The sequence below is a fragment of the Dermacentor albipictus genome, chromosome 1 (assembly GCF_038994185.2).
Source record: "Dermacentor albipictus isolate Rhodes 1998 colony chromosome 1, USDA_Dalb.pri_finalv2, whole genome shotgun sequence".
Taxonomy (NCBI): Eukaryota; Metazoa; Arthropoda; class Arachnida; order Ixodida; family Ixodidae; genus Dermacentor; species Dermacentor albipictus.
Genome location: NC_091821.1, coordinates 106403016 through 106425288, shown reverse-complemented (window position 1 = coordinate 106425288; position 22273 = coordinate 106403016). Strand labels below are relative to the sequence as shown.

The window sequence follows — 22273 nt, the reverse complement described above, 5'->3', positions numbered from 1 at the left end:
CCCTGTTGTACTTGCCTCTCACAGACTGCGAGGTTGCAGGATTTGAAACCTATTTGTATATCATCTACGTAAACAGAATAAAAATGGCTGGCGGTAATGAAGCACGAAGGGTGTTCATTTTCACGATGAAGAGCGTGCAGATAAGCACACCTCCCTGTGGTACACCAGTTTCTTGTATAAAAGGTCGCGACAATACATTGCCGATTTTCACGCGGAAGGTACGTTTGGAAGATAGCTTTCTAGTGTTAAGAATGGCGAGCTGCAAGGCAAGATTGCCACCCAGTTACGACTTGGGGACACGACGCGCATCCCCCACTGTTAAGAATGGCGAGCTGCAAGGCAGGATTGCCACCCAGTTACGACTGGGGGACACGACGCGCATCCCCCACTCACCGTCGCTGCAGCTAGGAGGCGTTCGAAGAAGCGGCCTTTGTGCTGAAAACCGCCTCCTTCCACCAGCCCCATCGACATTGTGACGGAACGAGTTCGGTGTGCGAACAATGGTTCCGGAGTTCTCCAGCGCGGACCTGATCTGATACGCATGGACAAGCTGCCGCGGGAAAGCCGTATTTTGGTGCTTCCCATGCCTCGGCCAGACGCAGGACAACGAGCTACCCACGATTGGCACCGATACTTCCCGGAACGGCACCCCTCCAACGCCATCGTCGGGCATCGAAATGTGTGTGCCTTTGTGTACGTAAACTGTTCTGCGGAGGGGCGGCAGGTTGGCGATGAGTAAACGAACAGTCGCCGCCTCGTATGGCCGGCGGACCGAGTGTATAAAAACTGTTGTTGTGCGAATGCTGGATTCACTTCTCTCATGCAGTCATGTTGGACTGACACTCTTCTTTTTCAAGCAGTCATGTTAGACTGATTTAATTTCTGTAAATAAACCCTTATTCCTCGTTCTCGATGAGAAGCAGTTCTTCACTTCATCGACGTCCTCAGCGTAAATAAGTTGGACGACGGCATGGGCCAGCTACCTTCGAATTCATGTCGTACTCCAATCTTGGCAAAGGACCACGAGCGATGGGATTGAGCCCCCAATCCTGACACTAGTATGTTTAGCATATTTCCACGGATGCCCATTCCCGACAAGTCTCGCAAGATCCCGTATCACCACATTGTGTCGTACGCTTTCTTCATATCGAGGAATATCGATAAGAAGAACTGTTTATGTACAAATGCATCGCGGATATTTGCTTCAATGCGTACAAGATGATCAGTTGTGGACCGCCCTTCTCTGAAGCCACGCTGATAGGGATCAAGCATATTGTTCAGTTCAAGGAAATGTATTAGTCTACGATTAATCATTGTTTTAGAATAGCTTACAAAGACAACTTGTAAGAGCTATCGGGCGATAACTTGCCGCCAAGGAAGGGTCTTTACCCAGCTTCAAGACGGGAATAACAATAGCTTCCTTCCATGAGGATGGAAGGTACCCGGCAGCCCAGATGGTGTTGAAAAGTGCCAGAAGTGTCAGTTTTGTGTCTTCGTGTAAGTTCTTAATCATGTCATAGATGATTCTATCAGCTCCCGGTGCAGAGCTTCTACATGTGCTCAATGCAGCTTTAAGCTCGGCAATATTAAAAGGACGATTATATGGTTCATCCGGACGGCATTTACGATCAAGTGTCTTAAGTTCAGCTAATTGTTTATATTTGAGGAATGATTTTGTGTAATGTGTGGAGCTTGACACATGTTCGAAGTGTTCGCCCAGAGCGTTCGCCTGGTCCTCGAAGGTAGTCCCTTGGTCGTCCACTAAGGGCAGAGGGTGGATTTGTTGCCCATTTATCTTTCGTACGCCATTCCATACTTTGGACTCTTGGGTGTAGGAAGTGATGCCCGAGAGAAAACTCTCCCAGCTAGCCCTCCTTGCCTGTCTCCGTGTGCGCCTTCCTTGTGACTTTGCGAGTTTAAATTCTATGAGGTTTTCTGCAGTCGGGGAGCGACGCAGCAAACCCCACGCTTTGTTTTGTTTCTTTCGTGCCAGTCTGCACTGCTCATTCCACCAGGGTACCCGTCTTTTACAAGAGAGACCTTGTGTTTGGGGAATGAACTTTTCAGCTGCGTCGATTACAGTGGCGTAGCTAGGTCTTCTGGCACCCGGGGCCCATGGGTCTACTGTCAGCCTCCCCCCCCCCCCCCCCCGCCCCGGGTGTAGTCGACGAAGGCGAGAGTATCGACAATTTCCGGATGTCTTCAGACGTATATGACACCCCCCCACTGGCCCCTTGCACCCGGGGCCCACGGGCCCCCGGCCCCCCCCTGCTGCTACGCCACTGGTCGATTATAAAACAAGTAAAATATGCTACTGCATTGTCTATGTTAAAATCAGTGATAAGATCTCGTGATAAGTAAGTTTATTCTTTAAAATGAATCCATTCGACGGAGGCTAGTTTCCACCGGGGGTATGTGGGGGGCATTCATGCTGACCCATTGAATTTAACGTTACAGGGAAGTGGTCACTTCCATAGGGATTCTTGATTACATGCCATTGCAAGTCCGGGAAAATTGATCGGCAGCTACCTTCAGTTGGGCCCTGGATTAGGGGCACCAACCCTGCAAATCAAGATGGAAGAAGCCATCTGAAGAACCACTAAATCCATATGTAAATAGAGCAAAATAAACGTTTTTCACCACCACCTACAACTTTCTGCGGAAATGAAGGGAAAGCTACGGAGGCAAAGCGCGCACAAGTGAGAGCGCTTCTGAAAAGAGTCCCACGTTTTTATCCACGGTAGTGTAGGCTGGGGAAGACAAAACATAAACACCTTATTAGCAAAAGTTAAAGGAGACAGAACACACCAACGAGTGCAAATGTTTACTTATTTTGCGGCTTTTCCCTTCCGCGTCTGGGGAAACGCGAAATCGTCGCACGTGAAAGCTACGTCGACGCAGCGTCTGTCCCGAGCAACTAAAAGCACTGTTAAACCGGACTACTTGGCGCGGTTACACTTGTGCAGCAGCCACACGCCCGTAGTTTTCTTTTCATTGTTACAGAACGTTGTCCGCGAGTATAGTGGAGTAGGTGTGCCGACCAACCTATGGAGAAAAACATCACCGACCGGTCTGGAGCGTAGTTCGCCACGTTTCCGCATCATGACGCAAAAGTGGCGCTGCGCTCAGTAGAACGGTTCTCAGCGGCGCATGTCCTCTGGCACTTGTGGCAGACGGCGCGCAACAAATAAAGCACGGAGAATGAAAAACTGTCATCTGTGGCATTCAGTTTGTGCAGTGAGATACAGGTCTCTGTTGCGTATACGTGTTAGAAAGTTGCTATGTTGAAGTTTGTACGACAAAAGGGTGAGCGGCATGGTTAGCGGAAGCGAATCTCTGCTGGCGATTAAGCGAAGTCCACACCAAATAGTGGCGGTATTTCTGCTTCAGAGATCAACAAGCACACCTATTTCTTCGTTCTGAACTATAAATCACGAGCGCCTAAAGCAGCATTATTCCCAGCGCCTGCAAGAGCAGCAGCGGACACCACTTGTGGGCGAAGGACGCTTTGGAAAAAGTTCCTCACGCGTGATTTCACCCATGGTGTGAACTAAGAAATGTTTGCCAAAGATGTGGTAATGTGGTGGTTCCGTTCATATCTATAATATGATGCCCGAGAGAATAAAAGAGAATATTTTTTGTGACTGTGGATGACCGCAAACCCTTGGGAGAAAACAGGGCAACAAGCTGTGAATGAATCCTGCGCAAATTACGACGTCTGCCGGCGCTTGCGTAGCTTGTCATCGCGCACGTGTTGCACCATCCTCGGTCACTGGATCTGGAATCCACGGCTGCTGCATTTCCTCTTTGAGCGAAATTAGTTTTTAACATCACGCCCAATGAAGCTTCCTTGCGTTCGCATTCCCGTACGTTATTAAACTAAACGTCTTGAAGGGACGCACACCGATATGTCCCGCGAAGGTGCTTCCATTTAATGTACGTAAGGCGACAAACGCTATTCTAAAACTGTCTATCTTCTCCAGACAAATATAGGTGCTCTGTCTGCCTCACAAAAATACGAAACAATGTCTACCAAGGCGAAAATGCGACAAAGTGGACGTGCGTTCAAACGGTCATTACTCGCGAAACCATCATTACTCGCGAAGCGCGGAAAACGCAAGGTGCGCGGCCGCGAGCTTTCACGCGCCGGCAAACCTACGTGGCTATATAGGCCGTAAGTGCCCTACAGCAAGTGCGTCTCAGAGACATTGTGGCCGTACGAACTAAAAACAAACTAGCAAGCGAACGACTAAACAAGCCTGCGAAGGACAAACGACTGAACGAACGAGCAAACAACTAAACCAGCCAATGAACGAGTGGGCGACCGCACGTTCATTGTGGTGACCTATGATGCTGTCGTTCGGCGCCGAACGCACCCCGTAACTCACTTTCGGGAGAGCACGCACGCTTTTCATCGGTGCCTTAATTAAATTTGTATAGCAAATCCAGCGGGCGACCGCCAACAACGAACACCGACAAAACAGGCAAACAAGGCTATTCGTTCTAAAGAAGGTTGTAACCACAGAAAGCGATGTGGTTTCCTTAGATGAGTTTTCACGCTTGAGGCTCAAATTTTGTCAAAAGTACTGTGCTCAATCTTAAAAGTTTCATAATCACGTTTTTGCATGCAGCCTCGCGCGCCCGCGAATTCAAGCCTGTTGACGTACAAAACGATGAAGCGAACCAAATAGGACCACGTGGTGCTTATGTAAACAAAGCACACGTAACGTAGGAATCGTGTTAAAACGTGCAGACAAATGGCAACATGCTCAGTGAACTGTGCAATATCTACTACGTGATGGCGCGCAACAAATTCACCATTATCATCATCAGCCTATTTAGGTCCACTGCAGGACGAAGGCCTCTCCCTGCGATCTCAAATTACCCCTGTCCAACGCCAACCGATTCCAACTAGCCCTAGCAAATTTCCTAATTTCATCGCTCTGCCTAGTCTTCCGTCGTCCTCGATTGCGTTTCCCTTCTCTTTGTACCCATCGTGTCACCGTAATGGTCCAACGGTTATCTAATTTGCGCATTACATGACCTGCCCAGCGCCATATTTTTCTCTTGATGTCTATTAGCATACAGTATATACCCGTTTGCTCTCCGATACAAGCCGCTTTCTTTCTGTCTCTTAAAGTTATGCCTAGCAATCTTCATTACATCGCTCTTTGCACGGTCCTTAACTTGTTCTCGAGTTTCTTTGTCAGCCTCCAAGTCTCTGCCCCGTATGTCAGCACCGGTAAAATGCACTGATTGTATATTTTCCTTTTCAACGATAACGGTAAGCTCCCAGTCAGGTGCTCACGATATTTGTCAGGCATCCATATGCTATCCAAACCATTTTTATTCTGTGAATTTCCTTCTCATACTCGGGGTTCCCTGTGATTAGTTGACCTAGGTCCTCCGACCTAGGACCTCGTACTCCTTCACAGACTCTAGAGCCTGACGCGCGATTTTGAACTCTTGTTCCCTTGCCCGGTTAATCATTATCTTTTGCATATTAATCTTCAGCCCCACTCTTACACTCTCCCTGTTAAGGTCCTCAATCATTTGCTGTAACTCGTCCGCAGTGTTGCTGATTAGAACAATGTCATCGGCAAACCGAAGGTTGCTGAGGTATTCGAAGTCGATTCTTAGTCCTAAGCCTTCCCAGTTTAACAGCTTGAATTCTTCAAGCACGCAGTGAAAAGCATTCGAGATTGTCTCCTTGTGTGACCCCTTTCTTTTCATTATAGGTATCTTCCTACTTGTACAGAATTAAGCTGGCTGTGGAATCTCTATAGATATTTTACAGGGTATGTACGTAAGCGGTCTGCACTCCTCGACTACGCAATGCCTCTATTACTGGTATTACTACTGAATCAAACGCTTTTTCATAATCCATGAAACAAATTACGCAAGCCTAACACATACTACACTACGAGAGACTCGCAAATATAGTCGTGTGGAGGATGTTGGTCTGCAGCTCTTCCTCCCAATTCGATGAATCCGTGTTTCTTCTTAACCCTTCGCGCTTACCGTACAGTATTGAAAAGGGCTTCTTGCCTTTGCTGAAACTGTTTTGGCATCCGAAGGCGCAGCAGGTCATGGTGATGGCAAATGCCGTGAAGCGACGACGCATTTACTACAAAACTTGGTTCAACACGTTCGCAATCCAAAACACGGAAGAGCAACGGCGCCACCATGCGCTCCTCACACGCTTCTTAAGCAAAAATCGCGAAGGAGCGACTGTAAACAAACGAAGCCGGCGCGAGGTCCCACGTCATGTCACTAGGCCAATAGCAGCGACGGCCTCGTCCAGGGCGCGCGAGGAGGCGGTATTCTTCAACGCGTGTCGCTACTTTACGAAGTTTGAGGGGTTTTAAGCCTGGTGAGCGCATACGCGTGCCAAGTGTTGGAGGTCATCTGCGGCGGGTGTGCCAATGTTAAGGGCGAGCAGATGGCCAATGGCTTCATGCGCGTCTAGTGTGGAGGTCACGTAGTTCAAGTTTTGGAGAAGCGAGCGGCATCACGAAGCGCCCGCTTTGGGACAAGCAAGTGCGCTCCCCGTCGCGGCGCAGCTCATAACGCCATTGCGACAGCGAGTGCTCGCCATCATCGAGATCTTGTGTTTGCACGTGCGTGACACTACGCTTGCTTTAAAAGCAGACATTTTCAGCGATTTATATGGCCTGAAAAACTATAAACCTTACTGTGTGCAATTGTCTAATACTTTGCTACCGCTACACATGAAACTTCTCGCGAGCAGGAGGGCACAGATGCCGATAGAGCAGGCATAAATTAACCGATCACTGAAGCAAGGATGCAAGCTTAACACCTTACGTTAAAATCCTGCAAACCAGCAATTTCCCTGGCGCCAACTTATTTACAGCAGGCTTTCACCAGCCGACACAATTTCATTCCGATTTGTTGTTTGAACAGAGATGTGCTCGCTCACACGACCTTTTGTCTCGCAATCCCGCATTTATGAGCGCTTTCCGAGGCTTTGACTGCTCGCTTCCAAACGATCGCACTTACCCGTTACGGAGATTTGGATGCAGTGAACTCGATCCAAAGAATGGAAACAAAAAAGACCATACAGATTTACAAGAAAGGGAAAAAATTGGATGGAAATTCTGTACAATAAAAAAGGCAGTGCCTTGCTATTTGAAGCTCGAGCTGGATGCCTAAAGACAGAAAAAAAAAAGCATACCAGAGCAAATATTCGCAACAAGATGAGGTAGGTGTCTGCTGCAGCAAAAATCCAGAGACCACTCAGCACATCCTAATACAATGCATAGGGAGGCCCATAGCGAGGCACAGCAAGGTTCATAGGTAACCTACTCCTTCCAGAAGCGCTTGGATTTAAAGTGGATGGCAGCATCAACCCATCAGCAGCCGAGATAAGCAAGTGACATTTACAGTATTGGTGGAAGAAAAGCAGAGGAGAGATTGATGCGAACACATCCGTTACATGCAAAGGTAGCGGTACAAGGTGGATAGAGAAGTTCTGAGGAAGAGAAAAAAAAGGTTAAGCAGATTTATACAAAAATACTAGAATAAAAATAATGAACCATTACCTGATTAGCTCAAGGAGGCTAGGGGACAACTTGTCAATGAATCCCTTCAAAGTGGATGCCAATAAATCACAATCATTGATTGGCCAAGAAGCAGGCGGTTCTAACATCCTTCTTTAATGATTGCATGCAGTGGGAGCAATGCATTGGCAGGGTAAAGCTTTTTCTTTGCACTATGGCGAGAATGAAACTGACGACAATGACTTGGCAATGACAACTATTTTCCTAACTCACCCAATTCTTTGTCAATACCCCACAGTGGGTATGAGGCACTCGTAGAGGAAAACCAACCAACTACAGCCGCCACCGCCGCCTGCTCAACGGAAAGTTCGGATGGGCACAGTAAACCTAGTTTCGAGCTTTTAACTGCCATTACAGTAAAAGTCCATGGAGCTGTACAAGGAAGGCAGATGAGAAATTGGCAAAAAACACTGATACACCACATAGGGTATAATGCCTTGCTTTTTGAGGCCCGAGCTACCTGCCTGAGGACTCGAGGTACTAGAGCAACAAGGGGACCTGTCTCCGCTGCAGAAAAAATAAAAATAAAAGAAATCTGGCAACAACTCAGCACATTGTAAAGTCATGCAAAGATATCCAGAATCGGAGAGAACATCCACATTCCAGATGTGCTGGGGTTCGAGGGTGATGGGACCATTAAATGGTATGTGTTGGTGATCAGCAGGGGACGATTGTAGTCTGTGGAAAAAGAAAAGCAGTGAAGAAGTGGGGACAGGGTCATCATAGGCAAGTTTACAGGATAAAAAAGAGATAGACAGAATGGTTGATTAGGATATAGTAAACCTTAGTTAGCTCACGCAGAATAGGAGAGTATTTGCCGCCACTCTGACTCCAAGTGGATGCTGTTAGCTGTTACGGTCATGCGGTGGCGACATATAATGGCCGCCTGGTGTTTATTAACAACTACTTAGTGCTCATACTCCACCCACCTTTTCCTATTATCCATTGCTATTGGCACTATTGGATTGAATGCACACATTGGAGGTCACCACAATTGACATATGCGCCAAGCATGCGCAATTTTTGGCGAGGACACTGTTGTAGGACACCACCACAGAAAACAAATTTTGGCACCACTACTTTTCTGTGTCAGGCAGATAACTTATGGGACAACCCTGTTGTTGCCCACCATGGCGAGTGTTTTCTACAATGTGGAAAGGCCATTCAAAACCCGGAAAATCACAACACGTGGGTCAATGCAATACATACAGCACCAGCAGGCCACCATAGACTCGACTTTTTATCGTCTCATGCCCTTTCGTATGTATGTCAGCCTGCAGCAAGACATGACTGAACAGGTTTCACTGCCAGGTTTCATGGCCAGGCCAGTGGGGAATTTATCCATTTAAAAAGCACTTGCAGAGAATTTTAGTGAGGACATCTAACAGTGCAGCAAGATGCAAAAGCACAGGGTTCATAGCAGCTTTTGCAGAAAAAAAAAATTCATAGGTTTTCAAGGAATAAAGCACCACGATGTCTGATAGCTTGATAACAAAATCGCTGTCTTAAACAACGAACACTTTTATTTTTGTTGCTACTGGAACGAAAATGTGTTTGCTAAGTCTCTCTCGCATGCACCATCACAAGTCACCACAGTGATGCTAACTGGATCAGATTGGCACGACTCTTCTTCACCTGCATAAACCTTGTGGTCCGATAGACAAATTACATCCACTAACCTTAGCTGTGAGCAAAGTTCAGGAATTTTTTAAGCTCTCAAAAGACACAAAAGGGGCCCTGCACCACTTCTGAAAAAACTTGAGTGGGACTGATAGTGGTACCACAATGCAGCGATTTCGTGCACCTTGCGCAACGACGTGACCTCGGATGTGTGGCACTACCATCATTCGTTGAAAATTTAATATGCAATTTACGTTAAAAAATAAGGAGGAAAAGCTATGGCATTACATTTTACAGTAATTTTAATTATGGGAACAAAACCCTTCCACATTGAAGGGTTTTCAAGGACCACTACAACTCCTGAAACACAATACACTAGGGTAATGGAGGACTCCATGCTTATTTTCACTGAGGGTTCTTTAACAAACATATAAACGGAGATGTGTGGCTAATGTTCTTCCAGTGAATGCACAGGATAAGCTGAGCAGTTGTGCCAGAATAGCATGCAAAACTGCATTAACATGAGGGTTCTTGGAGGAAGCAAACACAGTTGTTCCAGTCTTCATGATGCTGTCAAAGGCAGTGCTTGGCCATGCACCTTAGAGTGGACATTGGGATAAGCCTTAGAACAGTTAGCAGCAAAAGGCGAGCACATTATTTCTTGCTGCAAACCACAACACTGCATTCCGTAGCATAATTTCAATGCAAATTTAAAGCAACACTATGACATTTACATAATTTAAACTGTTTTGTGCATGGGCAGGCAATGTTACCTAGCATATGCACAAGGGTTTTGGGTTTGCATGCCTTGGACAGGCTGCACTTGCACCTTTCAATTTGATGATGCTCCACAACAAAAAGTTTTTTTTTACTATTTTATTTTGAATAATTTAAAAGGTACCACGTCTGCTTCTGTTACAGTAACCATACTCAAAAAATTTACAGATGCATAGAAAATTGCACAATCACCACACACTCAAAACAAAGTCCATTCATCAAGGCTCAAAGTCAATTAAAATACGACAGACAAGCTATTTCAATAAAAGCATTGAAGAGATAGGCTTTGGTCTGACAAGTTCATAATAAAAAAAAATTAAATGTTGCAGCATCCTAAAAAGTGATATAAATACCATCAGCATTACAGTTACTATGATTACCCGATGATAAAAGACCAGAACAGTTATTTTTCTCTCGGACTACAAAGGACATTCAGCAATCTTCCGTCACCTGACAAACATGGGAGTCTGACAATGGTTCTCATGATGAGCTTGAATGCAGGCGAGCACCCTCACACACACGGTCTCTAAAAGGGACTAGAATGATTTAAAAAAAAAAAACGGAGGAGCATCGTGAAGTGTAATCACAGTTGCAGTGAAACAGAGTATGTACACAGGCGTGGAGCAAAAGCTCACCGCTGCACCACGTTCACTAGATCCCTGACCGTGTTGTGCAGGTCCGTGAACAGCTTGGCACTGGCAGCGCTGTTGTTGCTGGAGCATGTCCGCAGCTGGTCGCCCTGCGTCTCAAGACGCGACAACAGCTCCCGGAAACGAAAACGGCCGTGTGGCGGCACACTCTCGGCATAGCTGCTGCAGGAGGAACACAAGAGCTGCACCTTGTCGGACAGTTGCATTACGCTGACGCTGCTCAGGGAGCCTGGCACAGCCGCCTTAAGAGCCACAATGCCACTTTCCAGTGCACTTGAGATCTCCAGGATGGAGCTCTTGCTGTCAGCCAACCGATCCTCATCTCTTTGTGCACCTTTCTTGGGCTGGGGAGAGGTGCTCGGCTGGTTGCGAGGCACCACAGGAGGTTTAGGTTGACTGGGCGCACCTGACGATGACGACGATGACTTCAGAAACTTGTTGCCTGTGCTGGAGGAGAGCTTGGAGGCTGCCTTAAGGGCAGGCTTGGTCGGAACAACAGGCTTTGATGTAAATTGTTGCTGCTGTTGCTGCTGCTGCTGGGGGTCAGGTGCATCATCTGGTGTCCTTGGCGGAACGGTGACTGTTGAGGGTGGTGATGGAGGGCTTGTTTTCTTGCTTTCTCCTCCATCATTTTTTGAAAGGCGTAATGACTCTGGCCGCTTGGCACCAATCTTGGGGCTCACTTTGCCACCACCTGTCTCTTTCTCCCACAGCTTCTTCAGGCTACTAATGCTTCCAGAGCTTTGCCGCTTCTCTTCTTCTCCTTGTGCTGGTGGCTCTAGAGACTGGGTGGGCGACTGCAATCGCTCTGGCTCCCGTTTCTTGCTGTCCTCTACAGGAGCTTTCTTCTGCGGAGCAGAAGCTTTGGCTAGTACATCGGTAGCATTTTTTTCAACAGGGCTACTTCCACGGCAGGAATCTCCAGTTGTTTGAGCACATGCTTCCCCTGTTTCCGCAGCTTTTCGACGAGCTTTCATCTTAAGGTTCTCAAACAGCTCCGATACCACCTGCGCAGCAGAGTTCCTTGCTGATATTTCTGCTAACGGTGAAGAATGAACATCCTGGCACTGAAGTGTCTGCTGGTCTGGATTGCTAAACTCTGGTGGTGGAGGGAACCCCTCATCACTGTAAGAAATAGGGCTGCCATCTGGAGCCTCTGGCATCACGGGACTCTGATTACTGTCTGAAGCTGCTTTCGTGGCAGCATTAGAGTTTCCTGAGTGACGGCTCAACTGGTCATCCACAGAGCCACTCTTTACAAGGGGGTGCTTTGGAGGGCTAGGTGGTCGGTCCTTTGGTCGACGCTTAAGAGTTCGGCGCACAACGGACGATCCAAAAAGCGCAACTGGTGACACTGTTGCTGGTGCTGCTTTTCCATCCTGCGACTGCAGTGCAAGCGATTCAAACGACTCTCTTTTTTGTGTTACTCCCACCTGAGCCTCACTTTCACTTACTACATCTTGTAAGCCATCATTAGGCACATCTCGCCCAGGAGTTGTAGACTTCCCATCAAACCTGTGATGCCTTGCTAGCCTGGGAGATGGTCCTTGCTTAGTCCCTGGCCTCCTCATCTCAGGAATAGAGCCAGTCTCAAAAGCATCACTTACTTTAGTGTGTGTCAAGTCAGACTTTTGGCGCTGCAATATTGCATGTGGTGGTGTGACGTCTCCAACCTTGCAACGTGCGTGACCATAATCAGCCCCGGCAGCCACTCGAGCTCCTGAACCAATAGAAAGCACATTTCCCATCTGGTAGTGAGCATGTCCAACTTCGACAACAGGCTCTTGGTAGGATGTCCCAGTGTGCAGTCCATGTTGCCTCAATGATTCTAGGTAGGCACCAATACGAGCCCCCTTAGGCAACGTCCCATACCTATTGATGGCACGCTTGACATTCTGCACCTCCAAGGCTGCAACCTGAACCTGTAAATAAATGAACATGTTTCATGTCTATAATTGGATTTGAACATTGCTATCAATAAAATGACTCATGTAAGAGCACTGCACAAGAGGAAGACTTGACAAGACTACCAAACATAGTTATCTGAACATTTATTTTCATCTCAACACAATGCAAGCATGATAAAACTTATTGTTTAAATGCTAAGTGTACCAGAACATTGACTACTAGGCTCAAGAGGTATAGGGCGCAAATGGCTCATCTAAATTTTCGACATCTCTGCTTGAGAGCATAAACTTGCTATTTGTTGGCTAACAAGAAAGCAAGTATAAATTGAAAACCCATTACTCTCAGACCAGTAAAAGGAGATCATATGCAACATTTATGCAGGCCATGCTGAGCAGCTAGCTGGCTAGTGCCGCAAATGGCACTGCTTTTTCTACTAATTATTTTACACAGCTCTTGGACTCTCCAGTAAGCATACTAAAAAATTAAAAACGACTTAACCCACTTGTAAATATAGTAAAGAGTAGTGTTTATTTTAATCAAAAAGAAAACAGAAGGGACGGGTTAGTGAAATGCACAGCAACTAAAGTACATTAAAAAAAGAAAGTAAGACCCATTGAAAATCGAGTCAACATTCTCAAACACAAATAAAAAGATTCTCAAACACAAATAAAAAGGAGATGCATACAGAAGCAAATATTTTCGGATATGAGCTATTATTATCACTTGACAGCAAGCTCATTTGTATGAGGCCCAAACCTTGACACAAGTGAAATTCTCTCTCTCAACAGCTGTTAGAACCTCAACTGTCCTGACATACTCTCAGCCCATGCACAACATCTCAGTGTTGCATTTCAGTGCTTTAGAGAGTTTATTTTAGTTTGGATGAGGGACACCTGCATCTTGGCATCAGCCAACACTTCTTTTTTTTTTTAGCTCAAACTCTTTCAAAGAAGTGACGGCGCACTTCCTTCCCTGTTCATTCCTAAATGCGTAGGTCCTTTCTGTTCTCATCCTCCTTCCACCGCGTGTTCGGCCAATGGACTGTTTGAAACATCCTCTTGGTAAGTTGTACAGTCAATGTCTGATTTCTCGGACTTCCTAGGGGGTCGCGAAAACGTATGAAAAATCGGGCAGCTCGAAAAAAACGTATGAATTTCTTTTACTGCCCTTGAGGGCTCAAATCGCCACAGGCACAACTCGAAAAAGCTCTGAATGCCTTCCAGTACACTTTAGGCATATCAGTGCTCATACTGTGACAGGAGATGGCGGGTGCACGCATGTATAATTAAGGAATATATACTGTATCCCGTGACAATTGCCCCTTCCCACGCTTATGCTTCACTGCGTAGCATTACTCTACTAAGGCAAAGCTGACTTTTGGAAACCGCAATTATGCAATGCGTCATGCTTTCCAAGCTTCGAAGCCATTGAGGATTACAAAAGCGCAGTCGGTGCCATTGCTAGCAGTGGCGAACTCTTTTAATGAAAAACACCCCACCGACCAGCAAGAACCTTGGTAGCGAAAGTCGAAGCAGCTAGGCTTGCCGCAGTGGTGGCTACGGCTGCCAGTGGATACGCGTGTGAAAGCACTGGTTCGAGGCGGCGAGGTAATCAAAATGGCGGCGGTGGTGGCTTCGAATGCTTACCTGCGGTCACGGAAAAAGTTTGGAAAATCAGACGGCCCTAAGGGTTCTTGCATTCGAAATTTCAGACATTTTTATACACCGACTCTATGGGGTAAGTGATGGTACCGCGAAGCGGAAAGTCGGTCATTGACTGTACACTGACAACTCCTGCAGCTGACGACACGGCACCAAAGTAGATTCTTAACGATTCTTCTGTTACTCGAGCTAGTGTTACCACGACTTTCATTGACTTTCAATAAAATTACAGCTACTTTTCCCTGATAAAAGCACAAATCCCCTTAGTTTTCCCTAAGTATTCCCAGACTATTCGAAATCCCTCAGAATTCCCAGTTTTCCCGGTTGGAGAGAGAGAGAATAAACATTTTTATTAGGTAAATGCAGCTTTGGAGAGGCGTCCTCATTCCAGAATGCCTGGAGCTCGGGCCGCGTCCTGGGTCCTCACAATTAGCCGTTGCTGATCCTCGAGGTCGGAGCTGGCCAAGGCTCTCTCCCAAAGCTCGTTGTTGTGGTAAGGGTTCAGAGCATTTAATGGTGCTGCTCTGCAACCCCCTACTATGTGCCTGAGGGCCCCGGGCTCTACACAGAAGCGGCATTGCAGAGAGAATTGTGTAGGGGCTGTGAGGCGATTTCTGGAAGGGTGGTGGACTGTATTAACCTATAGAGCTCAGAAGAATCGCTCCTGCTCTCTAGGTAGTGACTTGTGTGGGGGTGCATATGTTCTGCAGGTTAGCTCATAGTGTTGTGTGATGTCCTGGTACGAGACTAGAGGGTGCATGTGCTCGGGTTCAGATTCCTCGGCATCAGCTCGGTGGGTCAAATCTCGAGCCACATGGTTGGCGACCTCGTTGCCAGGAATGCCGTGATGAGCTGGCACCCAGATGATCAAGACTGATCTCATTGGCGGCTTTTGACTGATGATCTGGCGCGTAGTGGTATGAATTCGCCCGCTAGCAAAGTTGTGGCACGTCTGTTAGGAGTCGATCACTATGACTTCAACCTCTGTTTGTGAGACCGCAAGGGCCATGGCCGCTTCCTCAGCTTGGAGGTGATTGTTTCAGGTGAGCGAAATGCTGCTCCTACGTTATTTGTTGACAACTACAGTGGCTGTTGTGGCTGTGCATCTGGGGTAAAACCCCACATCCATGTAGGCTGTAGAAGGTAAAGTTCCATATTGCTTGTGTATGGCCAGGGCCCGGGCCTCCCTTCACAGTGCGTGGTGCACTGGGTACATGCTGTGAGGTCATGGGGTAAGCTCACAGTCTGAGGTGGCGGATGGCTGAGAGGGGCAGGGAGCCCCAGGTGTAAGAGGAAGGACCTCCCTGCTTCCGTAACCGCCAGCCTTATTCGCCGACTGAATAAATGTGCTTCGATCAGCTGCTTGGCCGTGTTGTGCAGTCCTAGTCATAGTGGGTGTTCTGTGGAAGTACTGATTGGCAGGCCCATCGCCTGCTTATATGCCTTTCTGATCACCGAGTTGATTTTCTTGAATTCCATTGCGTTGAGTTCAAGAAAATCAACACAATGATCCCGGTTGGTAGATACCCTGTCATACAACTAAAACGATGGAGCTTTTCCTTAACCCCTTAACTGCCAATGATGAGATAACTCGCCATCACAACGAGCATCCTCTGGTGCCGATGAAGTGTTCAACTCATCATGAATGTTTGGAAATTTTTGCACATGTGTATGTGTTCAGGTTCTTCTAATTTTGACAAGAAAATAATACACAATAACTTTGGTCAATTCTTATTGCACTTTTAAAAATGTTTTCAGAATTTGTCACGGCAGTTAATGGGTTAAAAGGAACGACAACCGCCCAGAACATGTCATTTGGTAGAAATGGAAAGACCATGATTAACAAGGATAGAATCGAACAAGGTGTTCACAGTATAAGTAGTAATTATAACTTTAATATTGTTTGGTACTAGGGCTGGATTCCCATCATCTGACCGCAGATACTGTATGCAAGCTGGCTGTTAATTGAATGTGTTCAAAATCGCTCAAAATCACATTCTCTTTATCAAGGCGTAAGCCTTTAGTGGCTCATGCGTGTCTGGACGAAATCCATGGTGGAAGCAGGAAAGCGGTGATCACCGGCGAGTGTAGCAAGGAGAGGGGCCGCCATGCCAGTATCGCTGTGCGAGTGGGCACGTGGGAGAGCGCAGACATGCGCATGGGGGTGTGCGCACATCGGCGACAAACCTTGCAGTCATATGGCTGTGATTACATCCCATGCTTGCGGCCACTGCGGTGTCCGTTCGCAGAACAGATCAGACAACAGCAACAGAGGCAGTCATAGATAGGCTTTCGCCTATCACAGTTTAGCTCAGCAAAGTGCCCATAGATTTTTTGTAAGTGTTTGCGCTTTATACTATGTGTATTACAACCTAAAAAAAAGTTAAATGTGTTGCCATTCAGAAGCATATCTTCTGTTGATAACCAGAGCGAGCTGGGGTGAAGACTTTTAGCTCAAATGCGCGATCAGAATTTACATCCATATGAACTAGCGTGTGAAACAGTGTAGTAGTGTATGTCGCCATGTAGTTAAGGACGACACGATCTTACATTACACTCGTCATCTGGGCAGCACCACTTCATCACATGTCAAAGTACAGTGCACTGTAGTAAAAACATCATTTGGCTTTTGAAAGCCTGACTTCACTTGGCTAAGAAATAACTTGGCCTGACTTACATACAGTCGAACCTTGTTAATTTGAACTAATGCTGTCGTCCCGTCAAAGCTATGTGTATTCTAATAGGCGAAAACGCCCATTTGCAATGGTTAATTCGAACATACTGCGCTCCGCCAATGCTCTCAGCAGTGCACCAAATCATGCAGTGGAACCTTCGATTAGCATAGAGTATAGCATAGAGCATAGAGCATTACCATAGAATAAAAGCTTAGGAGAGGCTTCTCAACGCCGTGTGCGAAAAAAAAAAAAAAAAAAAAAGCTGTGGCGGAAATTTGTGCGCAGGCGTGCATCTCCATTACATCTGTTCGTGACAAGTTAGTGACTTCTGTTTGTGTCGTGGCACCGCCATGTACCCCTAGAGTCGATGTAAAAGAAAGGCTGAAATTTCGAACCCAAAAAACCTTCGCCGTCCGACTTTCAGGACTTTTTGCCATGACCGCAAGTCCAAAACGGCATTAATCGAAGCCACAACCACCGCCATTTTGATTATCACGCATCCTCGAGCCGGTGCTCTCGCACGCAAATCTGCTGACAGCTGTAACCACACCACGGCAATGCTAGGCCTAGCTACATCGACCTTCACTACCTAGCTCCTTGCTGTTCGATGCCGTGTTTTTTTCATTTTTCATTGGCGGCATGTCCGGACCCAGAGATTCTAAGCACCCTCTGCTGCGTTACAGGTCTGACCGCTGCCTTGATCAGGTGCCCCGTAGCTGCTTGGGACTGAGGGCCATAGGGTAATTGAGTGAGTCATTTGGGAGCGAGTGGCCGAATATGGCACCAGGGAGGCCAATTCCTGTTCTGGTGAGGGAGTGTCTTGTTGAAGCTTTGTCGTCGGCAAGCCTGTTGGGTTTGCCTAGCCGAGTTCACGGCCGTCTCTGCTCGTGCGATTCCGTAACTACGAGGCCAGAACCGTTTAAATTCTATATTTAGTTACCTATCCCACTCAGGAAAACACATCTATCGCGGATACATCAACAAGTTTTTAGGCCAATAAGATTTACAAAATGGGTTGCAGAAATTCTGAAACGCGCTACCGATATGTGCCTACTGATATGCCCCCCTTTTTGTGTTCAAAGCGAGCGCATTGTGCATGTTGTTATTATTTTAAACGTGCATAGCAGTATGAGCTCTGTGTCGCAGAGAACCCGGTGGCAGAGTCTTCTGATCCGTTCGGGATCTATAGTTTCCGGGTACAGTAAAAGCTCGTTAATTCGAACTGCAAGGGGAAGCCGCTTCAGTTCGAATTAACGAAAGTTCGAACTAACGAAAGTGAAGGAGAGCAACAGTACACTGCGATTTGGAAGCAGTAGGGCATGTCAGAAATTTGGCGTGTCAGAAAAAGATGGCGTGTGCCGCGGGCACACGCCATCTTGAAGTCGAAGCTCTGGGTCCGACTGTGCCACACTACCGATGTCCACCGAAACGAACGTTAGCCGAGGCTTAACACCATCCCAATGAATCGCGATGGCCGATACCTCCTAAGCTGAAAACAGACGTGCACAACCGATGAAGACTGCCGAGACAAAGACGCTGAACATGTGAAGGTGGCGAAGGCCCTGATTCGTTGGTTCTTGATTGCAAGCGCAGCTGCGACGTACTTGATTCGCTGTGTTACGATGGCGCTTGCCGTGCCATCTCCGCACAACATTAGCAGCTGTACAAGATTTGCAAAGCCTCCGAGATTCGCAACGGGCATGAAGTCTCGGAGGTTACGTAGCACGGAGAGGCGGCAGCTGCCGCTGCCTTTTGGCTGACCCCGCGTCGGTTAGATTTTTTTCCGATTTTGCCTTCTCTCGCCGTTCTCTCCGTTTCGGAGGCAATACAGCCTTGTGTGTAGGCAGTAGGCGCGTTTCTCTGGCCGTGTGCCAGGCGAGCGTAGTTCGAATTATCCGTGAGGGAACCTTCTCGCGTTCGAATTAACGGACTTTTTTTATACATACACTTCTGTGGAGCTTGGCCGGACCAAATCGTACAGTTCGAATTATCCATAAATTCGAATTACTCAAGTTCGAATTAACGAGCTTTCACTGTATATATACATATGTGTACATATATGCGTACATATATACCGCATATATATGTACGTATATTTGTTTTCGCGGGTTTCCATTTGTACTCCTGTAGATCACGACCATGTATCTGCAACTGCTAAATTGCATGTATTGCAAGTTCAGCGGCAAACGGGACGTCAATAGGCTTCCCGCACAAAGTGTACAAACAATGCCTAACTGATTGCAGGCACAAGCTTACGCTGTAGCTTAAAGGGGGCGTCGTATAAGTGCTTTCCAACCATAGAGCAAAGCCGCTTCCAAGGTCGCCTATTTTACATGCGGCTCAAAACTATTGTTTGGCGTCCTGCCACTTAGAATTTGCCTTTGAGCGAAAGTCTCTGTCAATACACCCTCCTCACATCCGACGTCTCAGCGTTGCGCGGCACATCAGTACCAGTTCCGTGTCATTCGGAAAGACTTCTCCGATGCATGAGACCGGCAGCCGAGACCGTGAACTGTTTGGTGTACCTCCCTCCAGACACCACTAGTGAATTCGCGGCAAGCGCTGAAAGCTTTTTCATTTTTTCATATACTTTTTTTTTTCCACACTACTTTTAAGTGCTGTTCAATTTTGCCGAAAATATATCGTGTATTTAGTCACATTCATGGCAACTTGTGTACGAGAGACTCCAAAACCACAATGATAGAACCACTGAGAAATACTGTGCCGTGCCACCTGCTGCGATCATCAAAACAATTATACCGCGCATTTTTTAAATTATGGGGTTTTACGTGCCAAAACCACTTTCTGATTATAAGGCACGCTGTAGTGGGGGACTCCGGAAATTTTGACCACCTGGGGTTCTTTAACGTGCACCTAAATCTAGTACACGAGCGTTTTCGCATTTCGCCCCCATCGAAATGCGACCGCCATGGCTGGGATTCGATCCCACGACCTCGTGCTCAGCAGTCTAACACCATAGCCACTGAGCAACCACGGCGGGTATTATATTGCGGATAATTCAAGCAATGTTTTCAGGCATCTGAGATATACTAAATGGACTTAAACTGGCTCGACCAGCATGCCTTGCGCTGACTTTCTAATTAACCCCCCCCCCAAAAAAAATTGTAGCGCTAAAAGAAGAGAAAAAGTGATGAGAAGGTTTGCAGTAGCATGCAAACAATAACAAATACAGTAGACTCGTGATAATTCAAACCCTGATAATTCGTACTTTCGGTTAATTCAAACAAAAATCAAATTTTTGGTTGGTTCGCCATGTTTTCCATGTATTTTAAGGCCGCTTAATTCAAACACCGCAATTCGGTTAATTCGTACTTTTTGCTTGTCCATACCGGAAAATTATCGGCTATTGTTGCCACCACTGGTGAAAAATCTGACTTCTTATATCACCACAACAGCGGAAAATGTTAAAATAAGCGCACTATGGCCTAAAAAAATAAAAGAAAGCGAACAAGAGCCTAACAAACAAATGTTCGAAACAAAAGCCTCCCGAAGGGCACATTGTTGCTTAACTTTCCGTGGCTTGCTAGCATGCTTGCTAGCCAGTTCAAAGCAGGAAGTTCAGCAGCACAGGCCTTCCACTACCTTGCCGAGGTCCGCAAATTTCCGACTGTAGAAGAAAATTCTCAAGAACAATTGGCTGCTCTTAATGGAATAGAGAACTTTGTTCTTAATGCACATGTAAAGAAAAAACAATCAACAATTCATGATTTCTTCAAACGGTCTAGTCAGCCATAGATTTCCATTAAACTTGTTCTGGATCCTTCACCTCTGCTCTGTTTTTACTGTGTAATTAAAGAGTGAAATGTTTAAAATATGATTTAAGTGGATAATTAATTGTAATGTGCGCTGTAATCTTGCTCACAGTCATATATGCGAGAACTTCCAATAATTCAAACTTCCTGATAATTCAAACAAAATCCTGGGGTCCCTTCGAGTTTGAATTAACGAGAGTCTACTGTAAATACCGTACATCAACAATGGCAAATTTCACATACAGATTTTCATAGGTGATGACGAGAATTGCAGCTTCTACACTTGTTTTGTGCAATATAGAAACAGGATTTGCCGATTCACTGAGTAAAGGAGAGCTTGTTGATGTAGTAAGCATTGGTTCAATGTTTCCTTCATACTTTCGATAATTCGACATTCGGTTAGGTTGGCCATTTTTTTCGGTGCCATGAAATTCGAATTAACAAGGTTATACTGTACTAATCAACATAATCCCCACACACATCATTACCCCATATAACACATTCTGCACCACACTGACCGCCATATAATGCTACGTGTATCTTGGAGAGTTCCCGTTAGAGAGGTTTCACTTTTTAACCTCTCGGTGCCTATATTATAGACTCTGCTGTTCTCCACTCCAAAAGTTCATCTCGCAGTAAGTTTATTCACGTCCATTGCCAAAAGTGCGAAAACCATATTCTAGGCACAGGGTCGACCGACTTCCCAAGTTTTTATTTGAATTTTATTGAACTCTTAAAAGTCATCTTTTCAGATGTGAATCAAGGTCATGTTGAGGGCTTCTACTTATGCGCACTAGATCATAGCTGAGGTGACGCTACCTCGAAGGTTGAATGGCGTGGTGTTAAGAAAGCCTGTCATTCCAGCTCATGCATTTTTAAACACCCAGTGGCAGGAAGAAACCATTACACATAAAGGTAGTTTTGTTTTATAGACCTCATGGAACACACATTTGTTGTTAAAATGGTTTCCTGCGCCGTTACTGAAGGACGGGACATATGTGTACATAAGAGCAATGCCTCTAGCCAATCGTGAATTTTTCCTATGTTGTCACGTGTGGGCCGATCAGGGTTAACCCTTTATTGATGAGTGTTTCGTACTGGCAACATACCAAAATTTGTTTCTTCTTGCAGAGTTTCAGTATTGAGTACGAAGTTTCTGGCTAAATGTTTTCGGCCAACACTGAATGACAGGCAGCAAGTGTCATTTGTTGGTTTAGAGCAGGAACACTGGACGAAGTATGGCATGAGACACACTGTCTTGTGAAAGTAAGGTCAGGGGAGACAGGCCGATGCAACATATCCAGGTGCAGTGGCATCACACATGTGATACAAAGCAAATAAAATGTACACCTATGGTTCACATATGATGAGAGCTGCCTAAACAAATTGAAAACGAAGCCTTAGGTGGCTTGGGGTGAAGCCCACTTCTAGTTGCCTGCCTGCAGTTTTCCTCCTATTGCTGAAAAAATTTCTGCAAACATTTTTTCCTATTGATTATGTTTATTCTTCATGTGTTTTGCATATTTTGATAGAAAACAAACATTTTTTTTCTGGGTATTTACATGTCTTGTCATCAAATGGTTAATGTCATCACTGAGGAGGGCGCGAATACAAATTTCTTTTTACTTT

General features: G+C 46.2%; 1 protein-coding gene and 1 long non-coding RNA gene across 2 annotated transcripts in view; both read right to left on the bottom strand.

Moving 5' to 3' along the window:
- Positions 1-6156, bottom strand: part of LOC139049148 (uncharacterized) — a 121964-nt gene extending 115808 nt beyond the window's left edge. Inside the window, exon 1 of the long non-coding RNA XR_011508135.1 lies at positions 6049-6156. This is a non-coding gene — a long non-coding RNA (uncharacterized lncRNA). The remainder of the gene's footprint in view (positions 1-6048) is intronic.
- Positions 6157-9134: 2978 nt separating this feature from the next.
- Abl (tyrosine-protein kinase Abl) overlaps positions 9135-22273 on the bottom strand; it is a 130754-nt gene continuing 117615 nt past the window's right edge. The window contains exon 11 of the mRNA XM_070524361.1: positions 9135-12549. Coding sequence (XP_070380462.1) covers positions 10609-12549 — 1941 coding nt within the window. The 3' untranslated portion in view covers positions 9135-10608. The remainder of the gene's footprint in view (positions 12550-22273) is intronic.